The sequence below is a fragment of the Ornithorhynchus anatinus genome, chromosome 17 (assembly GCF_004115215.2).
Source record: "Ornithorhynchus anatinus isolate Pmale09 chromosome 17, mOrnAna1.pri.v4, whole genome shotgun sequence".
NCBI classification, from domain to species: domain Eukaryota; kingdom Metazoa; phylum Chordata; class Mammalia; order Monotremata; family Ornithorhynchidae; genus Ornithorhynchus; species Ornithorhynchus anatinus.
This window is the reverse complement of record NC_041744.1, coordinates 33,000,060-33,023,301: the sequence shown is the minus strand read 5'-3', so window position 1 is coordinate 33,023,301 and position 23,242 is coordinate 33,000,060. Positions and strand designations below refer to the sequence as shown.

The 23,242-nt window shown below is 43.9% G+C and overlaps 2 protein-coding genes across 7 annotated transcripts in view; both read right to left on the bottom strand.

Moving 5' to 3' along the window:
* The window catches only part of TBC1D23 (TBC1 domain family member 23), a 39,567-nt gene extending 28,347 nt beyond the window's left edge, over positions 1 to 11,220 (bottom strand). The window contains exon 1 of one of the 2 annotated variants that reach the window (XM_007657346.4): positions 11,000 to 11,220. In XM_007657346.4, the coding sequence (XP_007655536.2) occupies positions 11,000 to 11,109 (110 nt within the window). In that variant the 5' untranslated portion in view covers positions 11,110 to 11,220. The remainder of the gene's footprint in view (positions 1 to 10,999) is intronic. The other variant, XM_001518948.6, reaches the window with a different exon arrangement.
* A 3,481-nt stretch (positions 11,221 to 14,701) lies between these two features.
* Positions 14,702 to 23,242, bottom strand: part of LOC103165561 — a 32,694-nt gene continuing 24,153 nt past the window's right edge. For all 5 annotated transcript variants that reach the window (XM_029082150.1, XM_007657348.2, XM_039914452.1 and 2 more), the window contains 5 exons: positions 22,120 to 22,221; positions 20,968 to 21,209; positions 19,733 to 19,793; positions 17,455 to 17,517; positions 14,702 to 15,660 (listed from right to left, as the gene is read on the bottom strand). In XM_029082150.1, the coding sequence (XP_028937983.1) occupies positions 15,469 to 15,660; positions 17,455 to 17,517; positions 19,733 to 19,793; positions 20,968 to 21,209; positions 22,120 to 22,221 (660 nt within the window). In that variant the 3' untranslated portion in view covers positions 14,702 to 15,468. The remainder of the gene's footprint in view (positions 15,661 to 17,454; positions 17,518 to 19,732; positions 19,794 to 20,967; positions 21,210 to 22,119; positions 22,222 to 23,242) is intronic.

Below are 23,242 nucleotides of genomic sequence, written 5' to 3'. Positions count from 1 at the left end.
CCAAGCTCTATTACCTCTCCTGATGCAAATTAGGCGGAGGGAATGACAAAAGACGGGGGTAGAACCAAGGAAAAAGGAAGGTGGGTTAAAATGGAGTGAATTATAAAAGTGGCAAATAGTTACCTATAGATGACACCCGACTCAGTTAAGGATACTGTGACAAGTCACACCCAGTGTAGGATAAAGTCACGAGGACACACTCATAATGCAACTCACCCTTTGTTCATGCTTCTCTCTCAGCCTGGAACACCCTCCCCTACGTCAAAAGCCCTCCCCAGATCCCATCTAGGCAAAGAGGGCCTCCTGATGAAATTAGAGCCCCACTGGTGCATCACTTCCACCACCTCATTTGGCACTAGGCCCTTGTCCCTTAAGGTGTTTTTAATGGTTCAATGCTTGGGGTGAGTCTGTCTTCAGCCCTCGCCTCTTCCACTGCCTACATTCATAGACTGTGAGTCCCTCAAAGGGTCAGGGTCCATCTTTAATTCCCACCTGTATACACTTCTCAGTGCTTAATACAGTACTCTGAACAAAATAAAGGATAAAGGCTTAAAACTATTACCTCTATTATTTTTTCCCCTTACTCAGAATTTATATATATATGTATATTCAATCACTTAATCAGCTATTTCATCGGGACTACTACCTCTTATGCCCTTTTCTTCCTCTTCCTCCCTTGGCTATTGATAAGTACATTTTTCTTGTCACTCCCCATTAGGTTGCAAGTTTCTTATGGGCAGGAATCATGTGCCTTGTTGCTGCTGAATTCTCCCAGATGTTTAGTATGGAGCCTTGTCCCATCTATGCCAATAAATACCACAGACTGATTATAAACTCTAATTGACTGGTCTTATCTTGGTAAACATTTACTCGAGGGCTAATATGAGAGTTCAAAATATAGCCCTAAATTTGAAGGTGGCTAATCTTTAACTTAAAGTCACTGGACTTTAATTCGCCTAGAGGCTTTTAGGTATCTTCTCTTTGAGTGGAGACACATTGTTTAGCCACTGCTCCCTCGAAGCTCCCCGAAGTCTGACCCATACCTCAGGGCTGTGGGGGCAAGGGGTGGGAAATAACCTCAAATAGGGAAATGCCAGGCTGAAGCTATGCCATGATTAGTGAAGGTTTCTAATGTAGTATGTATATAATACATAATATTACTGTGTATTTCTCCTTGTGCTGCAGCCCTGCCTGCCTGTTTGCTTGCTGCACCCACTGTCCCAATAGGAACTTGCCTGAACGGGCTGAGGGAGAACCAGAGTTGCTGGACAAACTCCTCGCTCCATAACCAATCCCTTCGCACATCTTTTTATGACTGAACTGAAGCTTGTCCATTATTTAATGATACCATCATCATTATCTGCAAGTGATAAGGCTGATTCCGGAGCTATGAAGTAAACTGTACTTGGAAGAGGAGGGGTGGGATATAAATGTCCATCAGAAATGCATTACTAGCGAAAGCAGCGTGGCTCAGTGGAAAGAGCATGGGCTTTGGAGTCAGAGGTCATGAGTTTGAATCCCAGCTCTGCCACTTATCAGCTGTGTGACTGTGGGCAAGTCACTTAACTTCTCTGTGCCTCAGTTCCCTCATCTGTAAAATGGGGATTAAGACTGTTAGCCCCACGTGGGACATTCCTGATTCCCCTGTGTCTACCCCAGCGCTTAGAACAGTGCTCGGCACATAGTAAGCGCTTAACAAATACCAACATTATTATTACTATTCGGGGGTGGGAGAGAGGAGGGAGGTTAAAAAATAAAGCACTAAAATACGTTTCAAGCCTTAGCATCAATCAGGCCAGGAATGGAAAGTGATCCAGGTCACTGGGTCATTGTGCCTAGCTCTGAACTCTCGGGCTTGAAAAGATGCAATGCCCTAGAGGCAGAGGGATGAGGCAGGCTCAGGGCAAAGCCAGTGTGGAGTCAAAGTCAATGAACCAGTGCAATCCACTAACTTAGTCAATAGACAGACTTCAGTGTCCACCGTCAAGTTAGGTATTTAGCAGAGTTCAATGGAATTTAGAAGAGAAAGTAGAAATTTCCACCCACTCTTTCCCCTCATCGGACCTACAGAGCACCGATGCATCTTTAGACACTTTACAAATGGAACAATCCTCTCAATTTTATCATGTAAGTCAGGTATTAGGAGGAGGTGGGTGACATACTCAGTCATACCCAAACTTGTGGTAGAACTGGGTCTAGATCTCCTGATTAATTTCATTTTTCTCCGAGTATGTACTCAGCCCGCTGGAGCTTGCCGGGGTGGGGGTAGAGGAAGACTCAGGGTTGCACTGTGACACTATGGTGACAAACTGTGGTGATGAATCTGTGCATTCTAGAGTGTACTGCATCTGGCCTGCTGATCCACACTGCCATCACACTTTCCCTCCCATTTTCCAGACTGTTCTAGCCCAGGCTAAGCGATCCTGCTGGGAGGCAGAATTCCCTGGAATTGGAGGTGCTGAGTTGACGCCGGTTGCTGGGCGTGGGAGGTGTCCCTCTCCCTCCCCTCACTGCTCAGAGGGCAGCTCGATTCCCCAGCAGGATCCTGGCCAGCTAGGACTTCAGCTGACTGCGACACTAAACAATCCAACGTTTACTGATCACTTCCTTTATGCAGAGCACTGTGCTAGGTGCTTCGGAGAGGCACTGCTGTTACCTACTGGGCCTCTCTAGGTAAGAGGTCTAGGGAAGTTCTCCAAACTGCGCCCTCCAGCCCTGGGTAACTGATGGAGATCAGTGAAGCCCACGAGAACCCTTAGGCTACTAAGTGAGAACTTACATACAATTAAGAAACTTGGGCTACTGGCTAGAACATGAGCCTGGGAGTCACAAGGATCTGGGTTCTAATCCCAGCTCTGCCACTCACTTGCTGTGTGACCTTGGGCAAGACACAACATCTCTGGGCCTCAGACATCTGTAACATGGGGATTAAGACTGTGAGCCTCATGTGGAACATGGACTGTGTCCAACCTGACTAGCTTGTAACTACCCCAGAGCTTAGAACAGTGCCTGACACATATTATTATTGTGGCATTGTTAATAAACACCATAATAATAATACTCATAATAACACCCCAGCACTTAGTACACGGCCTGGCACGCAGTAATTAAAAAATTCCATCAAAAATAAGGTTTCATCCACAAAGAAGTCAAATATTTGTTTGCTTAACTAGACCCAGAAACCACTAATTAGGTCTTACTATCTAACTGAGGTATGAGGCTTAAAAGCAATGTAGCATGTTGGTCTGCTTTGTCTATTGGTCCTGGTATTCACTTTGGAGTACTCCTTAGCACCCCAAACTCAAGCCACAGAGATGGCAGGAGAACCACTCCTTCTGGGACACAAAACACCCTGAGAGGTAGTTGAAAGGGGCAGGATTCTTTGGCTTTTCTGAGAGGATGTAAAAAGTGCAATCTTCAGTGGGGACTATGAAAGGCAATTTTCTAAGAAGAATTTAAAGAGAAAATGGGAATGATGTGGCTTAGAAAGGAGATACCATCCCTGCCTATGAAATGTGGAAAGAACAAAAGTTAAAGCAGAGGGAAAAATGGTCGGTTGGCCTAGAGAGAGCAAGAGGCCGGAAAAAAATAAAAGAGGGAGAAGGGGATACAAAGCCTTGAGCTCTGCTTGGGCCAGATTTTGGGGTCCCAGCTCAAAAGTTTGGGTTCCCCAAAATCTGCCTGTGGTAGGCTGATGCATAAAGACATATAAAGGGCCACTGCTTTTCCTCCAGGGCTGCTTTAAGAATTTTTTTTTTGAAGTACTTCTTTTCTGGAGAGGTCGGCCCCTTCCCCATTTGCAGACACCCTTCCACCCCAGGACCGCAACAGCCATGAGAACCAAGCAGGGTGCAGATGGAGAGGAGAGGTGGACTAGCCTCAGCTTGGTCCTCGTGGCAATTGGCCTCGCTGGCCACCCCTTAGCCCCAGCCGGCCCAATCTATATGGCGGTCCCAGCCGTAGGCTACGAGGGGAAAGGGGGCTGGCCCGGCCGCGAAGCCAACAGGAGATTCCAGGAGTGGCACTAGGGGGTGGGAGGGAGGTGGGTGTAAATAGAGGGTCGATCTGATGGCTGGGCTCAATGTCGCCCCATCAACTACCGTATTATAGCGACCTCGTATATACGAGCTAGTGCCACAAAGGCAGCTAGTGTTGTTACACAGATAACCATGTCGGAAAGTCAGAATTGGATATTAATTCACAAAAACAGGAATGCAGTTAGAGTTAGAGCCAAGAAAGTATTGATTTTAGTGCTCTCCACTTCTTTCATTTTAGGGAATCGTGCATCTCGTGTCCTTTCTTCTCCTACCCTGACTACCTAGTGCTAGTGGGACTCGAGCATCGGGAGCAAAAGGGCTGTGTGAGCCTCTTCCAGCCTTCGGAGTTTGGATGGGTGCCTGCCCAGCCCGGTCCCATCGGCTTGGAACCTACAAGACTCGAGGTCTGGCTCCAGGCAGCGCGAAGTTCAACAAATCCATTCTTCATTTGGTCTAGGACGGCTACTGGAGGTATAATCTTTCTTCATGGGTCCAATTACATCAGCAACTCAATCAATTTTCTCTTACAGCATTAGGCTCGTGATCTTACTCTTACGGCTCAGATGCACTTCAATTATCAAGTTCAAATTCAAGGTGTCCAGAGTATGCCAGAAAAACACAGAGCTCCTTGGAATGACTTCTCTCGCTGCTTTCCAAATAGATCACTTTTTAAAAATATTTCACTGAATTTTCCATTTCAAGTTGCAGAATTGCCAAAACCCCCCCCCAAAACAAAAAAAAACACCTAGCCCTTTCGTCAATTCCAATAACGGTTTTAAAGACATGCTTACTAGAGTTTAATACATTCAGAAAAATCCCTTCAGACAAGTAGAGTCACCCAGAAGAACAATATTCAATTAAACATTTACTCTCATAATGGTCTCTATAGCAGAAATTCCCCACTGGTTTTTGAGAAGAGAATAAAATAATTTCCATACTGGTTATCTATAAGCCATTGGAGGAGTAAGCAGACTACTACTGCAATGACTGATTAAGTATGAAACATTATATCTGATTTGGGCTAGGAGGGATAAGGCTATTTCCAATCCCTGCAAAAGAACAGCTGAAGCTTTGAAGCAATGATTTGTTTAGCAGTCATTATCTTAGCATGGGTTACTGGGTCACCACCCCACCTCCCTCTCCTCTTCTAAATCCAGCTAGTTGGAACTCAGCCTCTATGGGCACTAAATTTTCTGAGGTGAGCAGAGACTCTCAATCTCAATATCCTTTAACTGACTGTTAACTTACTGTCCTTTCACTGATGCCCTAGACATCAAAAACACAATCCTTGCATTCACTCACTGAATTACTACTCTGGCACTGGCTAAAATTGTGAAAGAAAGCAGAGGCAGCAAAGTAATCAAAGAACAGTACACACTGAGTCCTTACTTGTGTAGATCACTGTGCTTAGAGCTGGAAAGAATACAACTGAATTTTCAAGAGCAATCACTTGGCCTTATAACCCCGCAAGGCAGACATTTGTTGTGGTTCTATTTTCATTTTGAATAGATAAACTCATCTTAATACTTTCATTTTGGAGACTATGTCTCCCATTAAGGTAGGTTCCAAAGCTCTCATTATCATTTTCAGTGATATATGTTAGTGGAGCAATATAATAAAATTTTATATTTCATAGAAAGGGAAAGCATTGCTCCTTGTAATACCAGGACCGATCAATTTTGCAACCTAAACAACTTTGTTTTTCTGTGTGCGACTGGACATCTTTCTTGGAACATACTTACCAATTTGCAATTGGTCTCTATAGGAAATTCTGTATTTCCAGGGAGCATCAGCTATGCTAAAGATGCTTATGCAATAGAAAAATATATCCCTACAAGTCTATATGCTTTAAGAAGGAAGATAATTGGAATAATATGAACAGACCTGGTGAATGAGACCTAAATGAGGCAAAGAGCTAAGTTAACTCAGAAAATTCAAATGATTTTTTAAAAATCCATTAGTATTGCTCAATATTGCCCAGGGAAGAGGCTAACGTACTTAGAAAAGAAACACACTCATCTGTAATGGGGAACAAGAAATGAGAAGTTAACTAAGCTACTTGCTAAATCAAAAAATAAAGATCCACCCCAAAACTCTACCATCACTTGGAGATATTTAACTCCAGGAAAGCTTTCTCTCCAAACCCAAGAGTTCAAAATACTTGAGACACTGTGGGAAAAAAATTCTTGAAAGATGAATCAATATAGTATCTGAGAACTACATCTTAGAACTGGACAAATTCCAACTGGGATAAATACACCAGCTTTGGGGGCCTGTCAAATAAGCAGGTTAGAAAGGGGATGGTGCAGGAAGAGAAAGGAGCTGGAGAATGTGCTTGGTCATGAGAAGCAGTGTGGCTCAGTGGAAAGAGCACGGGCTTGGGAGTCACAGGTCATGGGTTCGAATCCTGGCTCCGCCACTTGTCAGCTGTGTGACTGTGGGCAAGTCACTTAACTTCTCTGTGCTTCAGTTAGTTCATCTGCAAAATGCAGATTAAGACTGTGAGCCCCACGTGGGACAACCTGATTCCCTTGTGCCTACCCCAGTGCTTAGAACAGTGCTCTGCACATAGTAAGCACTTAATAATAATGTTGGTATTTGTTAAGTGCTTACTATGTGCAGAGCACTGTTCTAAGCGCTGGGGTAAACACAGGGGAATCAGGTTGTCCCACGTGGGGCTCACAGTCTTAATCCCCATTTTACAGATGAGGGAACTGAGGCACAGAGAAGTTAAGTGACTTGCCCACAGTTACACAGCTGACAAGTGGCAGATCTGGGATTCGAACTCATGAGCCCTGACTCCAAAGCCCGTGCTCTAACTACCAACATCATTATTATTTCAGGGTGGCCAATGAGGGGTCCAGACAGGATTCTTCCTGGATCCTAAACACTTCCCCAAGCACCTCTGGGTCAACCTTTCCCTGGCCCTGAACTGGACCAAAACTACCTGCAGGTTGCCGTGTTTGCTACATTAATATGGTAGAGGTTTATGTAAATATCACAAATTAAAAATTCTTCTTCAGTTTCTAACCCAAGTAACTTTTCACACTATTCATTCATTCATTCAATAGTATTTATTGAGCGCTTACTATGTGCAGAGCACTGTACTAAGTGCTTGGGATGAACAGGTCGGCAACAGATAGAGACAGTCCCTGCCATTTGACGGGCTTACAGTCTAATCGGGGGGGATTGACAGACAAGAACAATGGCAATAAATAGAGTCGAGGGGAAGAACATCTCGTAAAAACAATGGCAACTAAATAGAATCAAGGCGATGCTACTATGCTACTATGCTACTTCAGAGATTGCCCGTGGCTGTCAAATCCACAAAGCCAACAAACTATCCAGCCATGGTTTCTTTTGGCAGCGAATGCTTTCACTACTAAAAACACTGAAGCCAGTGGAGTGCTGGCAGTGCAAATTTTCTGCCCCGCTCCCAGAATTCCCAGATGGGTATTTGGGGATTTTTTTTTGTGGGAGGTTATGGGGGAGAGGAAGGGAGATGTCAAGGTTACAACTACCCTGGAACCAGGAGCTCTCCAAGGTCACCTCTTTTGGGATGGGTGAATCCCAGAGTTCCTCCAGCATCCTGATCTGCTCACTACTGGTCCCCTCCCTCCCCTGCCACCCGCGATGCCACACTGGCCAGTAGATGGTTCTTTGGACTGTGGCTTGCAGGGAACTGTGATGCTAGCACACCACTAAAAACTTCTGGTGGCAGGAGGAGTTTGGCACATCAACTGTCAGTGGCTGCCACGTTCCTACTTTAAATGGTCGATAGTGCAGGATGAGGTGATCCTAAAGTATGGCGATAACCTGACTGCAGATTGTTGCAAAGTGACTAAGCTCTGGGATACAATTAGTAAAACTGGAATAAGAATAAGAGAGCTGCCGGTGAAGTCGAGGGAAGTTCTAGGAAATGACTTCGCTTCGTTCAAATTCAAGAAGTTCCATGAGGAACCACATTGTAGACGTGAAAATAATAGATCAAAGTAGTCTGGGAGACTTAACGGAACAGGAAGACAAAACACACCCACATATACACACAAACACACACACACACCTTACAAGGTTCCAATCATAGCCTCAAAACATGACATGGGTTTCATTCAACTGCCAGGCCAGAAAATTGCACCCTACTCTCCTCCCTTAAAAGACAGCTTATTTGCATTTGAATCACACAGTGGACAGAAGTACTTTCATACACAGTTTTGGAATTGACAAGATGTGAGAGTTGCTGCCTGGCATGAAATGAAACAACCCCCCTGAAGGTTGACCACTTCACTGGGTAGTCAGGAAGCCAGACAGACGCCCTGTGATTCCAAGCAGCGGGAAGGGTCGCTGCTGTCGGGGACAGTGGGGATCCTGCTCTGCTTTTCATCTGGGGATGATTACCACAGAGAGAAACAGGCCCCTGAATTCACTTCCTGGCTAGGTTATGCAACTAAATTCTGTGCATATTCTGAGATCTACCTCAGGATCCCGTTCTTTACCTTTTGGTTCTCACTGCTGCCACTACCTACCACCATCTCTACCAAACACACATTCCCCAAATAAACTCCACATCCTCTCTACAAATGAAGGATTGGCTCCTTGTATTTGTTCATTTATTAGCATTTACTGAATGCTTACTGGACGCAAAGCACTGTACTAAGCCTTTCCTCCTTCAGCCCCTTTCTTTGCCCTTTGGTTCTCACTACTTTCTTTGCCCTTTGGTTCTCACTGAGAAGCAGCGTGGCTCAGTGGAAAGAGCACGGGCTTTGGAGTCAGGGCTCATGAGTTCGAATCCCAGCTTTGCCACTTGTCAGCTGTGTGACTGCGGGCAAGTCACTTAACTTCTCTGTGCCTCAGTTCCCTCATCTGTAAAATGGGGATTAAGACTGTGAGCCCCACGCGGGACAGCCTGATTCCCCTATGCCTACCCCAGCGCTTAGAACAGTGCTGGGCACATAGTAAGCGCTTAACAAATACCAACATTATTATTACTACTGCCATACCTTCCACCATCTCTACCAAACACACTTTCCTTCCAAAATAAACTCCACACACTCCCTACAAATGAAGGATGTGCTCCTTTTATTCATCCCTCCCTCAGTCCCAAAGCTCTTGTGTAATATATGTAATTCATTTAATGTCTGTCTGTCTCCTCTACACTGTAAGCTCGCTGTGGGCAGGTAATGTTTCTACCAACTCTGTTGTACTGTACTCTCCCAACAGCTTAGCACAGTGCTCTGAAAACAATATGTGCTTACGTCTTCTAAAACAGGTCTAAGCTCCTGACCCCATCCCTGGGGCCAGCAGAAGTATTCTTCCCCTCATTCCGAGGATTTTGAGGGGGGGAAAAAACATGTATACTCACGGGAATGAGAGGGCACGTATAAAGACATAATAGAAGTGAAACTTTACTGTCAATTTTAAAGGAACTATTACCTTACTAAAATACAAAACTAGGCCCCTTTGTAACTTGACATGCAGAAAAGGGATTTATGCCATGCCACTTATGTTTAGTATAAAATGCAAGTATCTGCATGAAATGGGCATCCAGGTCTTCATAAATCACTCAGGAAACATTGTCGGACATCTGGGATTGCAAGATAAAAAGCTTGCTCCGGAGCAGATTTAAACATTTTGCCATGAAATAAGTCATTTGGCTTTTAAGTCAAGTGGCTACCTGTGGAAGCTGCATTTGGCAGGTCCGCAAAAAGAGGATTGGTCGACATAATTCAGTTTTACAGAGAGTACGAAAAATCAAAAGCAACAGTCAAGCTTCCCGAATCAAACCATCCTGCTAATAAGGAATATCCAAGAGACAGGGTGTGTTTCTCCAAGGCTAATGGGACAAGCTAATGACTTTGTATCTGCCTACTTGAAACAGTGCTTGGCACCTAGGAAGTGCTTAACAAATACCTAAATTATTATTATTATTATTATTATATGTGGGGTGCAATACGAGCAAGATGCACCAGTGGAGCTCCCTTTAAGGCTGAAGGATGATATTTACACAGCTGACAAGTGGGGGAGCCAGGATAGACTGCGAGCCCGTTGTTGGGCTGGGATGTTCTCTTATCTGGTGGTGAATTGTCCATTCCAAGTGCTTAATAATAATAATAATAATGATGATGGCATTTAAGCGCTTACAATGTGCAAAGCACTGTTCTAAGCACTGGGGGGGAATACAAAGTGATCAGGTCGTCCCTCATGGGGCCCCCAGTCTTCCTCCCCATTTTACAGATGGGGTAACTGAGGCCCAGAGAAGTGAAGTGACCTGCCCAATGTCACCCGGCTGACAGGTGGCGGAGCGTTGAACTCACGACCTCTGCCTCCCCAGCCTGGGCTCCCTCGGCTGAGCCACGCTGCTTCTTAGTGCTCTGCACGTAGGAAGCGCTCAATCGATACGGTCGAATGGATGGATGAATGGATGGATGGATGAATTAATGAATGGAGGAATGAATAGATGAATGAATGAGTGGATTAATGAATGGAGGGATGGATGGATGGATGGATGGATGGATGGATGGATGGATGGATGAATGGATGAATACATAAATGAATGGATGGATGTATATATCTTCATCACCCTATTTATTTTGTTTAATGAGATGTACATCACCTTGATTCTACTTATTTGCCATTGTTTTTATGAGATGTTCTTCCCCTTGATTCTATTTATTGCCATTGTTCTTGTCCGCCCGTCTCCCCCGATTAGACTGTCAGCCGGTCAAAGGGCAGGGACTGTCTCTACCTGTTACCGATGTGTCCATTCCGAGCGCTTAGTCCAGTGCTCTGCACCTAGTAATCGCTTAATAAATACTACTGAATGAATGAATGGCTGAATGAATGAATGTAAGCCCAATTCGGCGCGCGCGCGCGCGCGCGCGAGAGCCCACCCTGCCCCCAGAAGGGGCTGCGGGCGGCCTTAGAGTCCGGCGCCTGCCGAGCCGCTGCCCCTCACAGTCACTCACCAGCTATCGCCGCTCGGACCCGACGACGACGACGACAACGACGACAGGGGCGGCGGCGGCGAGGAGGAGGAGGAGGAGGAGGGCAGCGGCGGCCCCTCTCCTTCAGCCATCGCTGTTGACGTCCACGTCAGTCGGCCGGAAAGCGCCCCGCGGACGTCGTAAAAGGATGGGCGGGCGCGTGACGTCACGCCGCCGCCGCCGAGGCCCTCCAAACTACATTTCCCAGCGACCCACGCGCCTGGGCCGGCCAGGCCCAGGGCCTTAGGTTAATAACCATAATGATGTGGGTGTTTGTTAAGCCCTTACTCTGTGCAGAGCACTGTTCCAAGCGCTGGGGGAGATGCAGGGTCATCAGGTTGCCCCCCGTGAGGCTCACAGTCTTCATCTCCATTTTAATAAGAATTATACTATTGAGATTTAAGCGCTTACTATGTACAGAACACTGTTCTAAGCGCTGGGGGACATACAGGGTCATCAGGTTGTCCCCCGTGAGGCTCACAGTCTTCAACCCCGTTTTAATAATAATGATAATATTGATATTTGTTAAGCCCTATGTGCACAGCACTGTTCTAAGCGCTGGGAGAGATACAGGGTCATCAGGTGGTCCCCCATGAGGCTCACAGTTAATAATAATGTTGGTATTTGTTAAGCGCTTACCATGTGCAGAGCACTGTTCTAAGCGCTGGGAAGGATACAAGGTGATCAGGTGGGCCCACGTGGGGCTCACATTCTTATCCCCCATTTTACAGATGGGGTAACTGAGGCACAGAGAAGTTAAGTGACTTGCCCAAAGTCACAGAGCTGACAAGTGGCTGAGTCGGGATTTAGACCGTGAGCCCGTCATTGGGCAGGGATGGTCTCTATCCATTGCCGAATTGTCCATTCCCAGCACTTAGTACAGTGCTCTGCACATAGTAAGCACTCAATAATACTGTGTGCAGAGCACTGAAGTAAGCCCTTAATAAATACCATCATTATTATTACTGAGCACTTGGGAAAGTACTGTGGCAGGAGCACAGGCTTGGGAGTTAGAGGACGTGGGTTCTTATCCCCTCTCCACCACTCTTCTGCTCGGTGACCTTGGGCAAGTCACTTCACTTCTCTGGGCCTCAGTTACTTCATCTGTAAAATGGAAATTAAGACTGTGAGCTCCACATGGGACAACCTGATTACCTTCTATCTACCCCAGTGCTTAGAACAGTGCTTGGCTCATAGTAGGCACTTAACAAACACCATAATCATTATTTTACGATTCCATGTGTTCCCGATTTTAAGGCTTCTCATTCTTATTTCCAAAGCATAATTCAAAATAAGACGATTGGATTAGGGAGGAGGCATTGTTGAACGAGAGAAACAAAACAATTTTAGCCATTCCTTAATGGGTTTAGAAAGACTGAGTCAGAGCCCAACAGGAATGTGTAATGGTATGAGTAAGGAAAAACCTCATCACCGAAACCAAATTTTGTTTGGTAAAATAAAGGCTAGATATAATCGCTCTTCACATTGACTTCTTGACTCTTTGACTGCTTACCTGTGTATACTTGTGGTCACAGAGGTCTACCTAATAGATGAGGACCAACATTTATGGAAAATATAATAGCTCAAGTTTTAGTGCAATTTTAGTGACCCCCTAAAATTTAAAATGATAAAAGTTAGTGTCTACATTGAAATGCTACAGTAATGATCATATTGGCATAAAAATAGATTGTATGTAAGATGGAGACAATCTTTAATTCTAAATGAATTAAATACTTTTTTCTTTATCATGATAGCTACTTATGGTTTGCTGCTGTCTCATTTTGAAACCTACATTTTAACCAAGGTGGAAATAAGTAGGATTACCTCACCTCCGAGAGAACACATTTACTGTGCTACCAAGTAACCTCATTCCCTTTCGTTTGAGAAATAATTGTTCTTGTCTCACCAATTTTATGAAACCAGAGGAACATGATTGAAGCTACCAAATCATGACACGTTTGGATAGGTGGAACATAAAATTATGGTTCACCCAAATTCTGAACTGGGGGATACCCATTGAAATTTGAGGTCAGTACATTCATGACAAAACAATCTGCTTCATCCAGCCAGCAGGAAGCTTTGGTAACCATAGGAATTGGTGCAGGACAAAAATATCTATAGACATGAGAGTTTGATAAATTCAAGGAAAAAAGTCCATGGTAATCTAATAAAGAGATGATTGAATGGTCCACTTTTGAAGAGCCCTCCCCCAAAGGCCAATCTACACATTACTGCAGGGGCAATGCCTGCTGGGACCAGGCCACCAATGGGAAAAGTTTCCGTCCAAAGAACCACTCAGGGCTCTTGTGCGGTGGGCAGATTCAACAAAATCCCCAAAACGGCTGGCTGACACAGGCACCAAAGATCACAGGGGCTACCACAGAGGCAACCCCGGCAGATACCTACCCGTCAATGACACTCTGACACACCCTCACCACTAAACTATAATCAGTTTGGCCACAAGTGGGTTTGGGATATAAAACTGTGCATACTCTGCAACGTGGGATAACCTTACACAACCCGCAGGGATGAGAGAATACAAATGGTGCTACACAAACCACCAGTGCTTACAATCAGTTCCTTCACTTGGGTTCTCGGTCCTGTAGCCTTCGTGACTGATCTGAAGCTCATCCGCCATTTACTATGGGAGGTAAATAGGCTCAGCAATTTATTTATTTTTTTAAATGCCGATACCCAGGATTGCTGGGCACATCTGAAATGATGTCAAATCAAACAGGGAGTTAAAAGGTTACTGCAGCAAGTATTTCACTGATACCTTTTGCTTCCTCGAATATGAAAAACAGGCAGCTGAGTAACTCATTTGGAGGTATACACTCTGTAATACATTAGGTCTGACTTGTATAGTCTATTCAAAATGTCCTTGGATGAGTCCAAGAATCTAAGCCTTTCCAGATATTCGTCTTGCTTTTTTAAAATAAAAATATTTTTATTACCCCAAAAAAATCCTTTTAAGAAAACCTATCTAGACCTACATTTTCATACATGGTCAGCCCAAAAATTAGTTTAGTGATGAGCAAAGCCAATTCTATCTTCTCTCATATCTGGCAAGCGAACAGTTGGCTGAGACTTTCACATCTGTTTTCCATTCATTTAAAAATGATAAAGCAGCTCATCGAGAAGAGCCAGCAACTCAATTTCTCCATTAGGTTACTAGTAGTTGTCCTTCCTAAGTGAAGATGGCTCTATAGATGGTGTTATTCTCCATGCCAAATCACCCAAACACCTAATCTTTGATGCGTGTAAAGTGACCGAGGAGAGACTTGCACAGTACAGTCCATATGATCCCTTCCACATGGTGCGGAACGTCCGACAGTTTGCTAGGATATAATTAATGGTAACTAAAGGAAGTCATCCCAGGAGTATATGACAGATTCAAAAAATAGTGCTGGGCCACTCATGGTTATGAACATATTTTTACCAAAAGGCTAATCTCTTTATGGCCTACGGTGCTCTGCATGGCTGCTTACGGCATGCTGCAAATTTATATTAAAGGCATGCAAAATGAAGTGATAAAAACTCTAAGGAAGGACCAAAAATGAAGCCAAAAAAGCTCTATTCCCAAATTCCTTCAATGGATAGGGGCTCGGGGATAATTTTCTACAACCAAAATGCTAATCATGAATGGTAGAACGGTTAAAGTGACAGAGGCAGCTGCCCCTTATACTCTGCAGAATATTAAAACGTTTATTTAGAATACCTCTTATGAGGTGGGAAGCACTGACTGTCACATTACAAGTCATTAAATAAGAGGAATAAATACAAACAAAAACCTGAAGTTCAAGAGCTGAGGAGGTGGGATGAAGGGTGAGACTCGAACCTTCAGTACAACGTAACTGTATACTCAATCCTTAATTTGGATATTTCATCCTAGCAGATCTGACCTCTATTCTTCCACCTGTTCCTGCTATTTATAAATATTCTATTGATCTCACTTTTAGCTCCTCATGGGCAAGGAACACATTTCTGCCTCCACTGTACTTGCCAGAGCGCTTTAAAAAGCGAGCTGCACTCAGTAGACCTTCATTAAATGCCACTTCTCTCATAATGCGGGTGCTGTGTTCTTGTAGAATCTCTTGCTGGGGAAAATGCGTGTTGCAGAACTCACTGTGTTCCACACCACATGCGTGCCATGACAGTTTCTTCCGACGCAGTAGCTGCAGGGTACTTAAATAGGCTCATGTTGTTCTAAGAATGCTGCCAGTGCATTCTAGCCAGAACGTGTAGATAAAACACATATTCTGGCAGAAAAGAATGTCTTCTCCAGGTTCTTTCCATTTCTACATGGTTCTGAAAAAGGATATCCATACCCTGGATCAACCAGATAGGAGTGTATCTTTTAGCTGTCTCTGCTTTCCTTCAATCACTTGAGGTACTTTTGAAATGGTTTTAAAACCACTGATATTCTGAAGTCCTGCAGGGAGGTAAAACCTTCACTTCTCTAGTTTTTGTATTATTCTTTCCCTTGCTAAAAAGACTTCCTTCCGATGTAAAATGCGCTTTAGTCTTCTCTGTAAACGTTCTTCATCGACATCTTGTTCGTTATCGGCTGGCAGAGAAGCTTCAGCCCTCTCCTTTAAAGCCAACAAATGGCTTATTTGAGCTTTAGTATTATTCAAGCATACCTAGGGAAGAAAAACACACCACAGCATTAAGGCAGGTAACAAAGAAGGATGGACTAAAGTTTAATTTACCCTGTCTTCTGAGACACAACGATCTGATCAAAACAACTGGAGCCGCCTCTGCTAAAGTGCTCATTTATTGAGCTCTTACTGTGTTCAGGGTACACACTAGGGAGAGTACCCCAGAATGAATAGACAATTCCTGACCTTGAGGAGCTCACCAACTAAAATAAATTACGGGTAGGGTAGGCCACAGACAATAAGGGGTGTGGGGTGTGGGGAGAGAAGGGTGAGTACCTAAATGCTTATGGGGTAGGGTCTCACCTAAGGAAGGAAAATGAGGTGAGGAAATGAGAGATCAGTTAGGGAAGGCTTCCTGGAGGAGATGTGGTCTTAAAAGGGCTTTGAAGATGGAGAAAGTGGTGGTCTGTCTGCTGTGAAGGGGGAGGGAAGGCAAGTGGGTTGATGGGCAGAGAAACCAAGAGAGGCAAAGTGAGGCAAAAATATTAAAGAAGTCAAGCCTAGCTGGGTTGTTGTGGCAGATGAGTGAAATAGGAAATGGGGAGAGAGTGCTCCTGAATTCTAACAGGAATTACAGCCCTCTCACTGCAAAGTTTCCTCTGGCTTAAGCATTTCCCATCACTTTCTGGGAAGTACTTGATAGAGGGATTAAATCAACTAGAATTTAGAATTAAATGATTGTCTAATTTGCATAGGAAATACAAACATATTAACACAATGTGCTTTTTTGCAGACTAGATAACTAAGAACAGTATTTGCTTACAGTAGGTATGCATGAAAAACAACAAATTTCAAAATATTACTTTAATGGTACATGCTGGCATTGCTATTTGATCATGTAAAATATTGGTTGTGCTTTTCAATATAATTATCTCACCTAGGTCAATTTTTTTGGAGCTGGGCATTACAGTGTAATGCATTTTATATCATTTCCTAGGGGAAACTATACCTTGTTTCAGTGTTTTTGCCCAACACCCTATTTCCATGAAATCAACTAGGAGAGCAAACTGGGCTACAGCAGTATTGATATCCTTCTTTTTAAACAGGCTCATATAGGCCTTCTCACACCTCTCAGTGGAAAAAAATTCCATTATGGGCTTGAAAAGGATTCAGCTAAACTTCACAGGAGCTGGAGTCCAGCAAGAGAAACTTAATAGAGACCTACATCAACTCCAGTATAAAGCCTTTGCCCAAAACTGAGCTATTGTAAAGCTCAATTCTGAGTGATGACCTATATGTACTGTGCACTCAAATAGAAGTTTCATCAACCTCTTGAGAAGTAGCGTGGCTCAGTGGAAAGAGCACGGGCTTTGGAGGCAGAGGTCATGGGTTCGAATCCCGGCTCGGCCACTTGTCAGCTGGGTGACTTTGGGCGAGTCACTTCACTTCTCGGCGCCTCAGTTCCCTCATCTGTAAAATGGGGATTAACACTGTGAGCCCCACGTGGGACAACCTCATTCCCCTGTGTCTCCCCCAGCGCTTAGAACAGTGCTCGGCACAGAGTAAGCGCTTAAATACCAACATTATTATTCATTATTATTATTATCAACCTTGATGTGACGCTGCACTAAAATGATCAGTCTGAAAAATCTGATTGGGACAAAAAGGACAAAACAAAAACCTTAGCTTTTTCGACTAATTATCCAACTTATCCGTCATCAGGCATGAGTGGGTTTAAAAGCCTGCTCTGTCATTAGTTGTTCTTGAAATAAGCACGAATCAGAGCTGTGCTCTTCTACTTCACCAAAATGGAAAAAAACAACAATCTTGACAAACCTGAACTGCCTTTACTTGGCTTTGAACTTCTTCTACTTTACGTTTAAGATCATCCATCTCTTCCTAAAAAGAAAAAAAAAGTTCTATAAGACCAACCAGATTGTCAATATCATCAACTTGAAGTTTAGAAAACACTAACTTCTGACATTTGGTAAAATCAGACATCACTGTAAGTACTCCTCCTTGATTAGAATAGGGCCTGGTCTTTTATAAAAAGCAGTTGCCAAGGAAAGAAGTTCAGATTCCAGGGGAACTGCCCACCCTGTTTTTGCATTTTGTAACAGATAGCAATTTGGAATCAGCTGTCTCCTAAGAGGATTTATTTTTCCATGACTGTACTTCTCACAGTGAGGCCCTGGAACACCAGGATAATAAAGTTGGGACGATTCTAAGGACACAAACTGGGACCAAGTAATGTTATTTGGAAAGGTTTCCTTACTTGTAAATGAAAATTCACTTTGACTTTAGAGGCATCAGGACCAAAAATTGTCTTCAGAAGCCCAAAACAAGCACATCCAAGTGGAATGATTTGAAGGAAAGCATCAAGGACTATTAAGATTTTGTTTTTTAATGGCATTTGTTAAGTGCTTACTAAGAACCAGAAAATGTATCAAGCACTGAGGTAGATACAAGATAATCAGTTTGGACAGGGTCCCAGTCTCACATGGGGCTCATAGTCTAAGTTGGAGGTAGGAGAATTTAACCCCTATTTTATAGCTGAGGTAACTGAATCTCAGAGGAGTGAAGTGACTTGCCCAAGGTGACACACAGCAGACAAGCGAGAACGAGCATGACCTAATGGATAGAGCACAGGCCTGGGAGTCAGAAGGACCTGGGTTCTAATCTTGGCTATGCTACTTGTCTGCTGAGTGACCTTAGGCAAATCACTTAACATCTCTGTGCTTCAGTTACCTCATTTCTAAAATGGGGACTAAGACTGTGAGCCCTGTGTGGGACAGGGACTGAGCTCAACCAATCTGATTAACTTGTGTCTACCCCAGCACTTAGTACAGTGCCTGGAAGTGCTTGGATATCGTAAAAAAAAAAAAGTGGACTGGAACTGGAATTAGAACCCAGGTACTTTGACTTCTAGGCCCTTGCTCTTATCAGTAGGCCACAGTGCTTCTCTGGTTGGGTACAGGCAGCCCTGAAGATCCTACAGCTGCCTTGAGAAGGTCCCATTCTCTTGGGAGTGTAATGGAATTGGGAGTTGTGAGGAGGCCAGGTTTCATCTGCCTCTCCCGGAAGCTGAGCCATTCAGAATCCCTGGAAACAGGGTTCTCTACCCGTGAAATGGGATAATAATGATAACGTAGCATTTGTTAAGCACTTACTCTATGCTAGGCACTGTACTAAATACTGGGGTGGATGAGGGAACTGAGGCACAGAGAAGTGAAATGATTTGCCCAAAGTCACACTATAGACAAGAAGTGGAGCTGGGTTGAGAACCCAAGTCTTTCTGATTCCCACGCCTGTGTGTGACCTTAGACGAGTCACTTCCCTTCTCCGAGGCTCAGTTATCTCATCTGTAAAATGGGGAGTAAGATTGGGAACCTCACATGGGGCATGGGCTGTCCAACCTTGTATCTATTTCAGCGCTTAGTAATGTGCCTAGGATAAAGCACTTCACAGATATCATAAAAAAGAGCGAGATGGCAGAATTTGGGAAGGGTCTTCTGAACAAAAATTGAGGTGGTGTTGAAAGGAACTGGAGTACACAGGCAGAAGTGGTAGCATGTGTGCTAAAATCAGTCCATTAGCATTATTCCTTGAGCACCCACTGTGTGAAGAGCACTGTACTCAGCACCTGGGAAAGGATAGTACAACCGCGTTGGTAGACGAAATCTCTGCTCACAAGGAGCTTACGGTCTACAGAAATGCAAGTTTCCCTTAATGTGCGATTGTTCAAAAAGGAAAATCCACATTACATGACTACTGTGTACGCTATGGAAGCAAAGGAAGAAAAGGTGTCCATGGGGGAGGGGGGGAAAAGTTGTACAGTTTTTTGAGCTGGATTCTCGGCTTACTCATCCCTGGGTTTGGATGAGACCTGAGAGGTTCCGACAAGGCTGGAAAGAGTGAAGAGGTTTCCAAGAAAAGCTGAAATGACTTAAAATTGGATCTGACCTATTAGCTCTTTGAAATCTGCTCCTCCAAAGCCCCAGCCCAAGCCATTGTAAACTGAAAATCAGTCAATTGTATTAATTGAGTGCTTCCTGGGAGCAGAGCACTGTACTAAGCACTTGACACTCATGGATATGTACCCAAATGAACTTACTTGTGCTTGCTGGACCTGGATTTCTGCCTTCTCAATCTGTTTGCAAGATTCTCTTTCCAACCTAAGGGGGGGAAAAAATAACTCTCTCACATCAATTGGGTGGATTTTATAATCACATGTTTGGGACCTGTCTATAAAATTTCTTAGCTGTGCAGGCTAAAATAAACAGCTAATTATCTATTTAAACATTATTGGAGATGTACCTACAGAAATGGCTTAATGATGTGCTGTAATTTTCTGACTGAAACCCACACAGGTTGTCGAGGAGCTAGGAGAGTAATTACTATTAGTATTTTTTTTTTTGGTGTTTGGAGAACATTATTTGCAAAGGTTTTAATGAGTCCATCAAAACCTAAGAATCATATAATCTGGGACTACTCTGAAACCCTCCCTCTACAAAATATTATACACCGTCCAAGAAGAAAGACAGCACATCACCATTATTGCTACTTGAGGAGAGTTCAAGAAACCCTTCCTCAACAAAATATTACATACACTTCGAGAAGTTAGACAGCACATCACCATTATTACTACTTGTGGAGAGCCCAAGAATTTTTCCTATTGATAATAAAATAGACTAGAGTTGTGATTTTTAAATTTAAGAAGTTGATGTTTATAGTGCTCGGTCAGTAGGTCTTTTGATTCATCTCTATGAATACTGTATTTTAAGAATATTATAAAGACTCCTAAAGAACCAGCTTGGCCTGGTGGATAAAGTGAAGGCCTGAGAGCCAGAGGACCTAGGTTTTAATCCCAGCTCCACCCCTAGCCTGCTGTGTGACTGTGGGTAAGACACAACTTCTCTGTGCAGCAGTTTCTTCAACTGCTAAAATGGAGATTCAATACCTGTTCTCTTTCCTACTTGAGTGTGAATCCTATGTGGGACAGGAGCTGTGTCCGGTCTGATTAACTTGTATCAACCCCAGTGCTTGACACAAAGTAAGCACTTAAATACCACTGTTCATAAAAAAAGGATTGCAAGTAACCAACCTGTCTGTACTGGACGAGGCTCTAATAAAACCTACTTCATGTTAAGTTTTTTGGCGTCGGTTTCCAGCACAATAACATTGTTCATGAGACACTAGATCCTTAGAGGGAGAAGAACCTTGATGTCGGTAGGGAATATGTGTGTTTATTGTTCTATTGTACTCTCCCAAGTGCTTAATACAGTGCTCTGCACCTAGTAAGTAGTCAATAAATACAATTGAATGAAAGAATAGGCAAGATTTTCCAACCTGATTTTCTCCCGGTGTGGTTGAGAGCAGCACAGGGAGGAGGAGGGTTTCTTCCTCTGCTGGTTCCAGGCTTGATGCTGGGCCTGGAGTTGAGCCGCTCGCTCCTCCCAGAAGTGCTGTAGGACCACTGGGTCGAGTTGCTCCAGAACAGCCTCTGCTGGTAATTTGTCTACCGAGGCAGGGTTCATTTTCTTGGCCAGGAAAGCTCTTCCGAGCTGGACTGCTCTCTCGTAAGGTATTTTCTAAAATTCACCAGGGGGAAAGCGAGTTCACTGTCAGGGCCAGAGTAGCCTCCATTCTGGGACTAGACACGACCTTGGCCGTCCCTGGCTCACTCGTCTGAGATTGCGGCCCTGAGCTCTGCCCTGGCAGTAGCGGGCCCTAAACTCAACCAAACTTCACCCTGAAAAACCCAGCTCCTCCCGTCCCTTCATCTGCCCATCATCCTTGGAAATGCCCTGCCCCATTAGGTATGAGAGCAAGGGGAAAGGGGCAGAAGGTTTCAGCTAGCTCCCCTCGACCCCCACCCACCGAACGATCCAGCAGATGAATGTGGATGGTGCACATATCTCAATGGGGCTGAAAGGGACCGAAGCTGAATCACCCTCCGGAAGGAAGGTCGGTACAAAAGAAATCATGGGGTTGTGAATGGGCGAAAACTAATCTGGAAGTTATGTGTTTTCAGATGTTATGAGAGAAACAGAGAGGGCCAGAGGGAAGGAAAAAACAGTGAGTAAGATGAGAATATCCTCTGAAAGAAATCTGAAAGAAATGGGCATTTCTGTTTCTTTATAAAAATACAGAGAGTTTCAGAATGCTGACTACCAGTGTTTAAATGCACCTTTTCAGAGACCTCAACACCCATTTTTCCCCAAGCAACAAACAAAAACTCCTCTTCCAACTACGAGTCAAACAGAAAACATATCACAGTCTTGGACTATTAATGCATTTGCCAGACCATGGAATTGAACATTTTGCCAATGCTTTGTCATGACAAAATGAAGATTTTTTTTTCCAAAAGAGAGTGAGGGGAGGGGGGACAGAAGCATAAAGAGGAGTGGAGAAGGATAAAGTACATTAGAACTGCATTGGTCCAAACAGAGAGAAATCATTTGCAGAAATCATGTCAGATCAGCAAAATTAATTAGTTACCATGTTTTGAATTTCCCGTTGAATTTTCTCCTTTTGTTCAACAAGAAGATCTTTCCTTTGACTCACTGCATTTGCCTTCTTTTGTAATTGTAAATATTTAACCTATAAAAAAGAGGGTTTATTTTAGCTGATACTTAAAATATCCCTTATCTTGAAAGACTGAACTCAGCATAAAGTTTTTCATATCTAGAAAATGAGATAGAAAAGGCAAGAACATCTCCCCAAATGGTGATTTAAAAATCATCATCATCATCGTCAACAACAAAGCAAAACAGATCAATACACCAGGCAACTAGCAATTGATAGCGTTTGTCCACTGAGGTTCTAGATTTGCAAGGTCAAACGCTGAAAGCAGAAAGGGAAAATGGGAAAGAAATATTATGGGGAGGAGACGTGAAAGACAAGAGGAAAGGGTAATGCCCCTGGCCTATAAAGCTTCTCAGAGGCAGGGATTGCATCTTTGATTTTCTTTCACATGTTCCCCAAAAAGCAGCCTGGACTAGTGGAAAGAACACAGGCCTGGAAGTCCAAGGACCTGGGTTCTAATCACAGCTTGTCTGCAGTAGGACCTAGGGCAAGTCACTTCTCTGATCCTCAGTCTCCTCATCTATAAGATGGGGATTCAATACTAGTTCTCCCTCCTTCTTAGAATGGAAGCCCCATGTGGGAAAGGCACTGCCCAATCTGATTAACTTGTATCTACCCAGTGCTTAGAACAGTGCTTGTAACATAGTAAGCACTTAATAAATACCATAACTATTATTAATCTAGTTCAATAATGCTGCTAATGATGATCACCAGGGAGACACAGCAGGGCCATGCAAGAGAGGAAGCAGGATGGGGCTGAGAGGGAAAGAAGAGAAGGAAGTTGAGGCAATCATCATGAAGACAAAGGACAACCCAAAGGGGACACCAGGGCATGGTGACCTGGAGGGTGAAAGACTCACCACCTTGGGGTGGCGGACAGCACTTAATACAGTGCTTGGCACACAGTAAGCGCTTCCCAAAAACCATAATTCTAATTATTAGAGTTAGGAGACAGCTGGGAGGCAGGGATTTTCACTAACTTCCCAAGCAGTTTAACCTTAAATAATGAATTCCTAAGCATAGTACGTGCCCATCC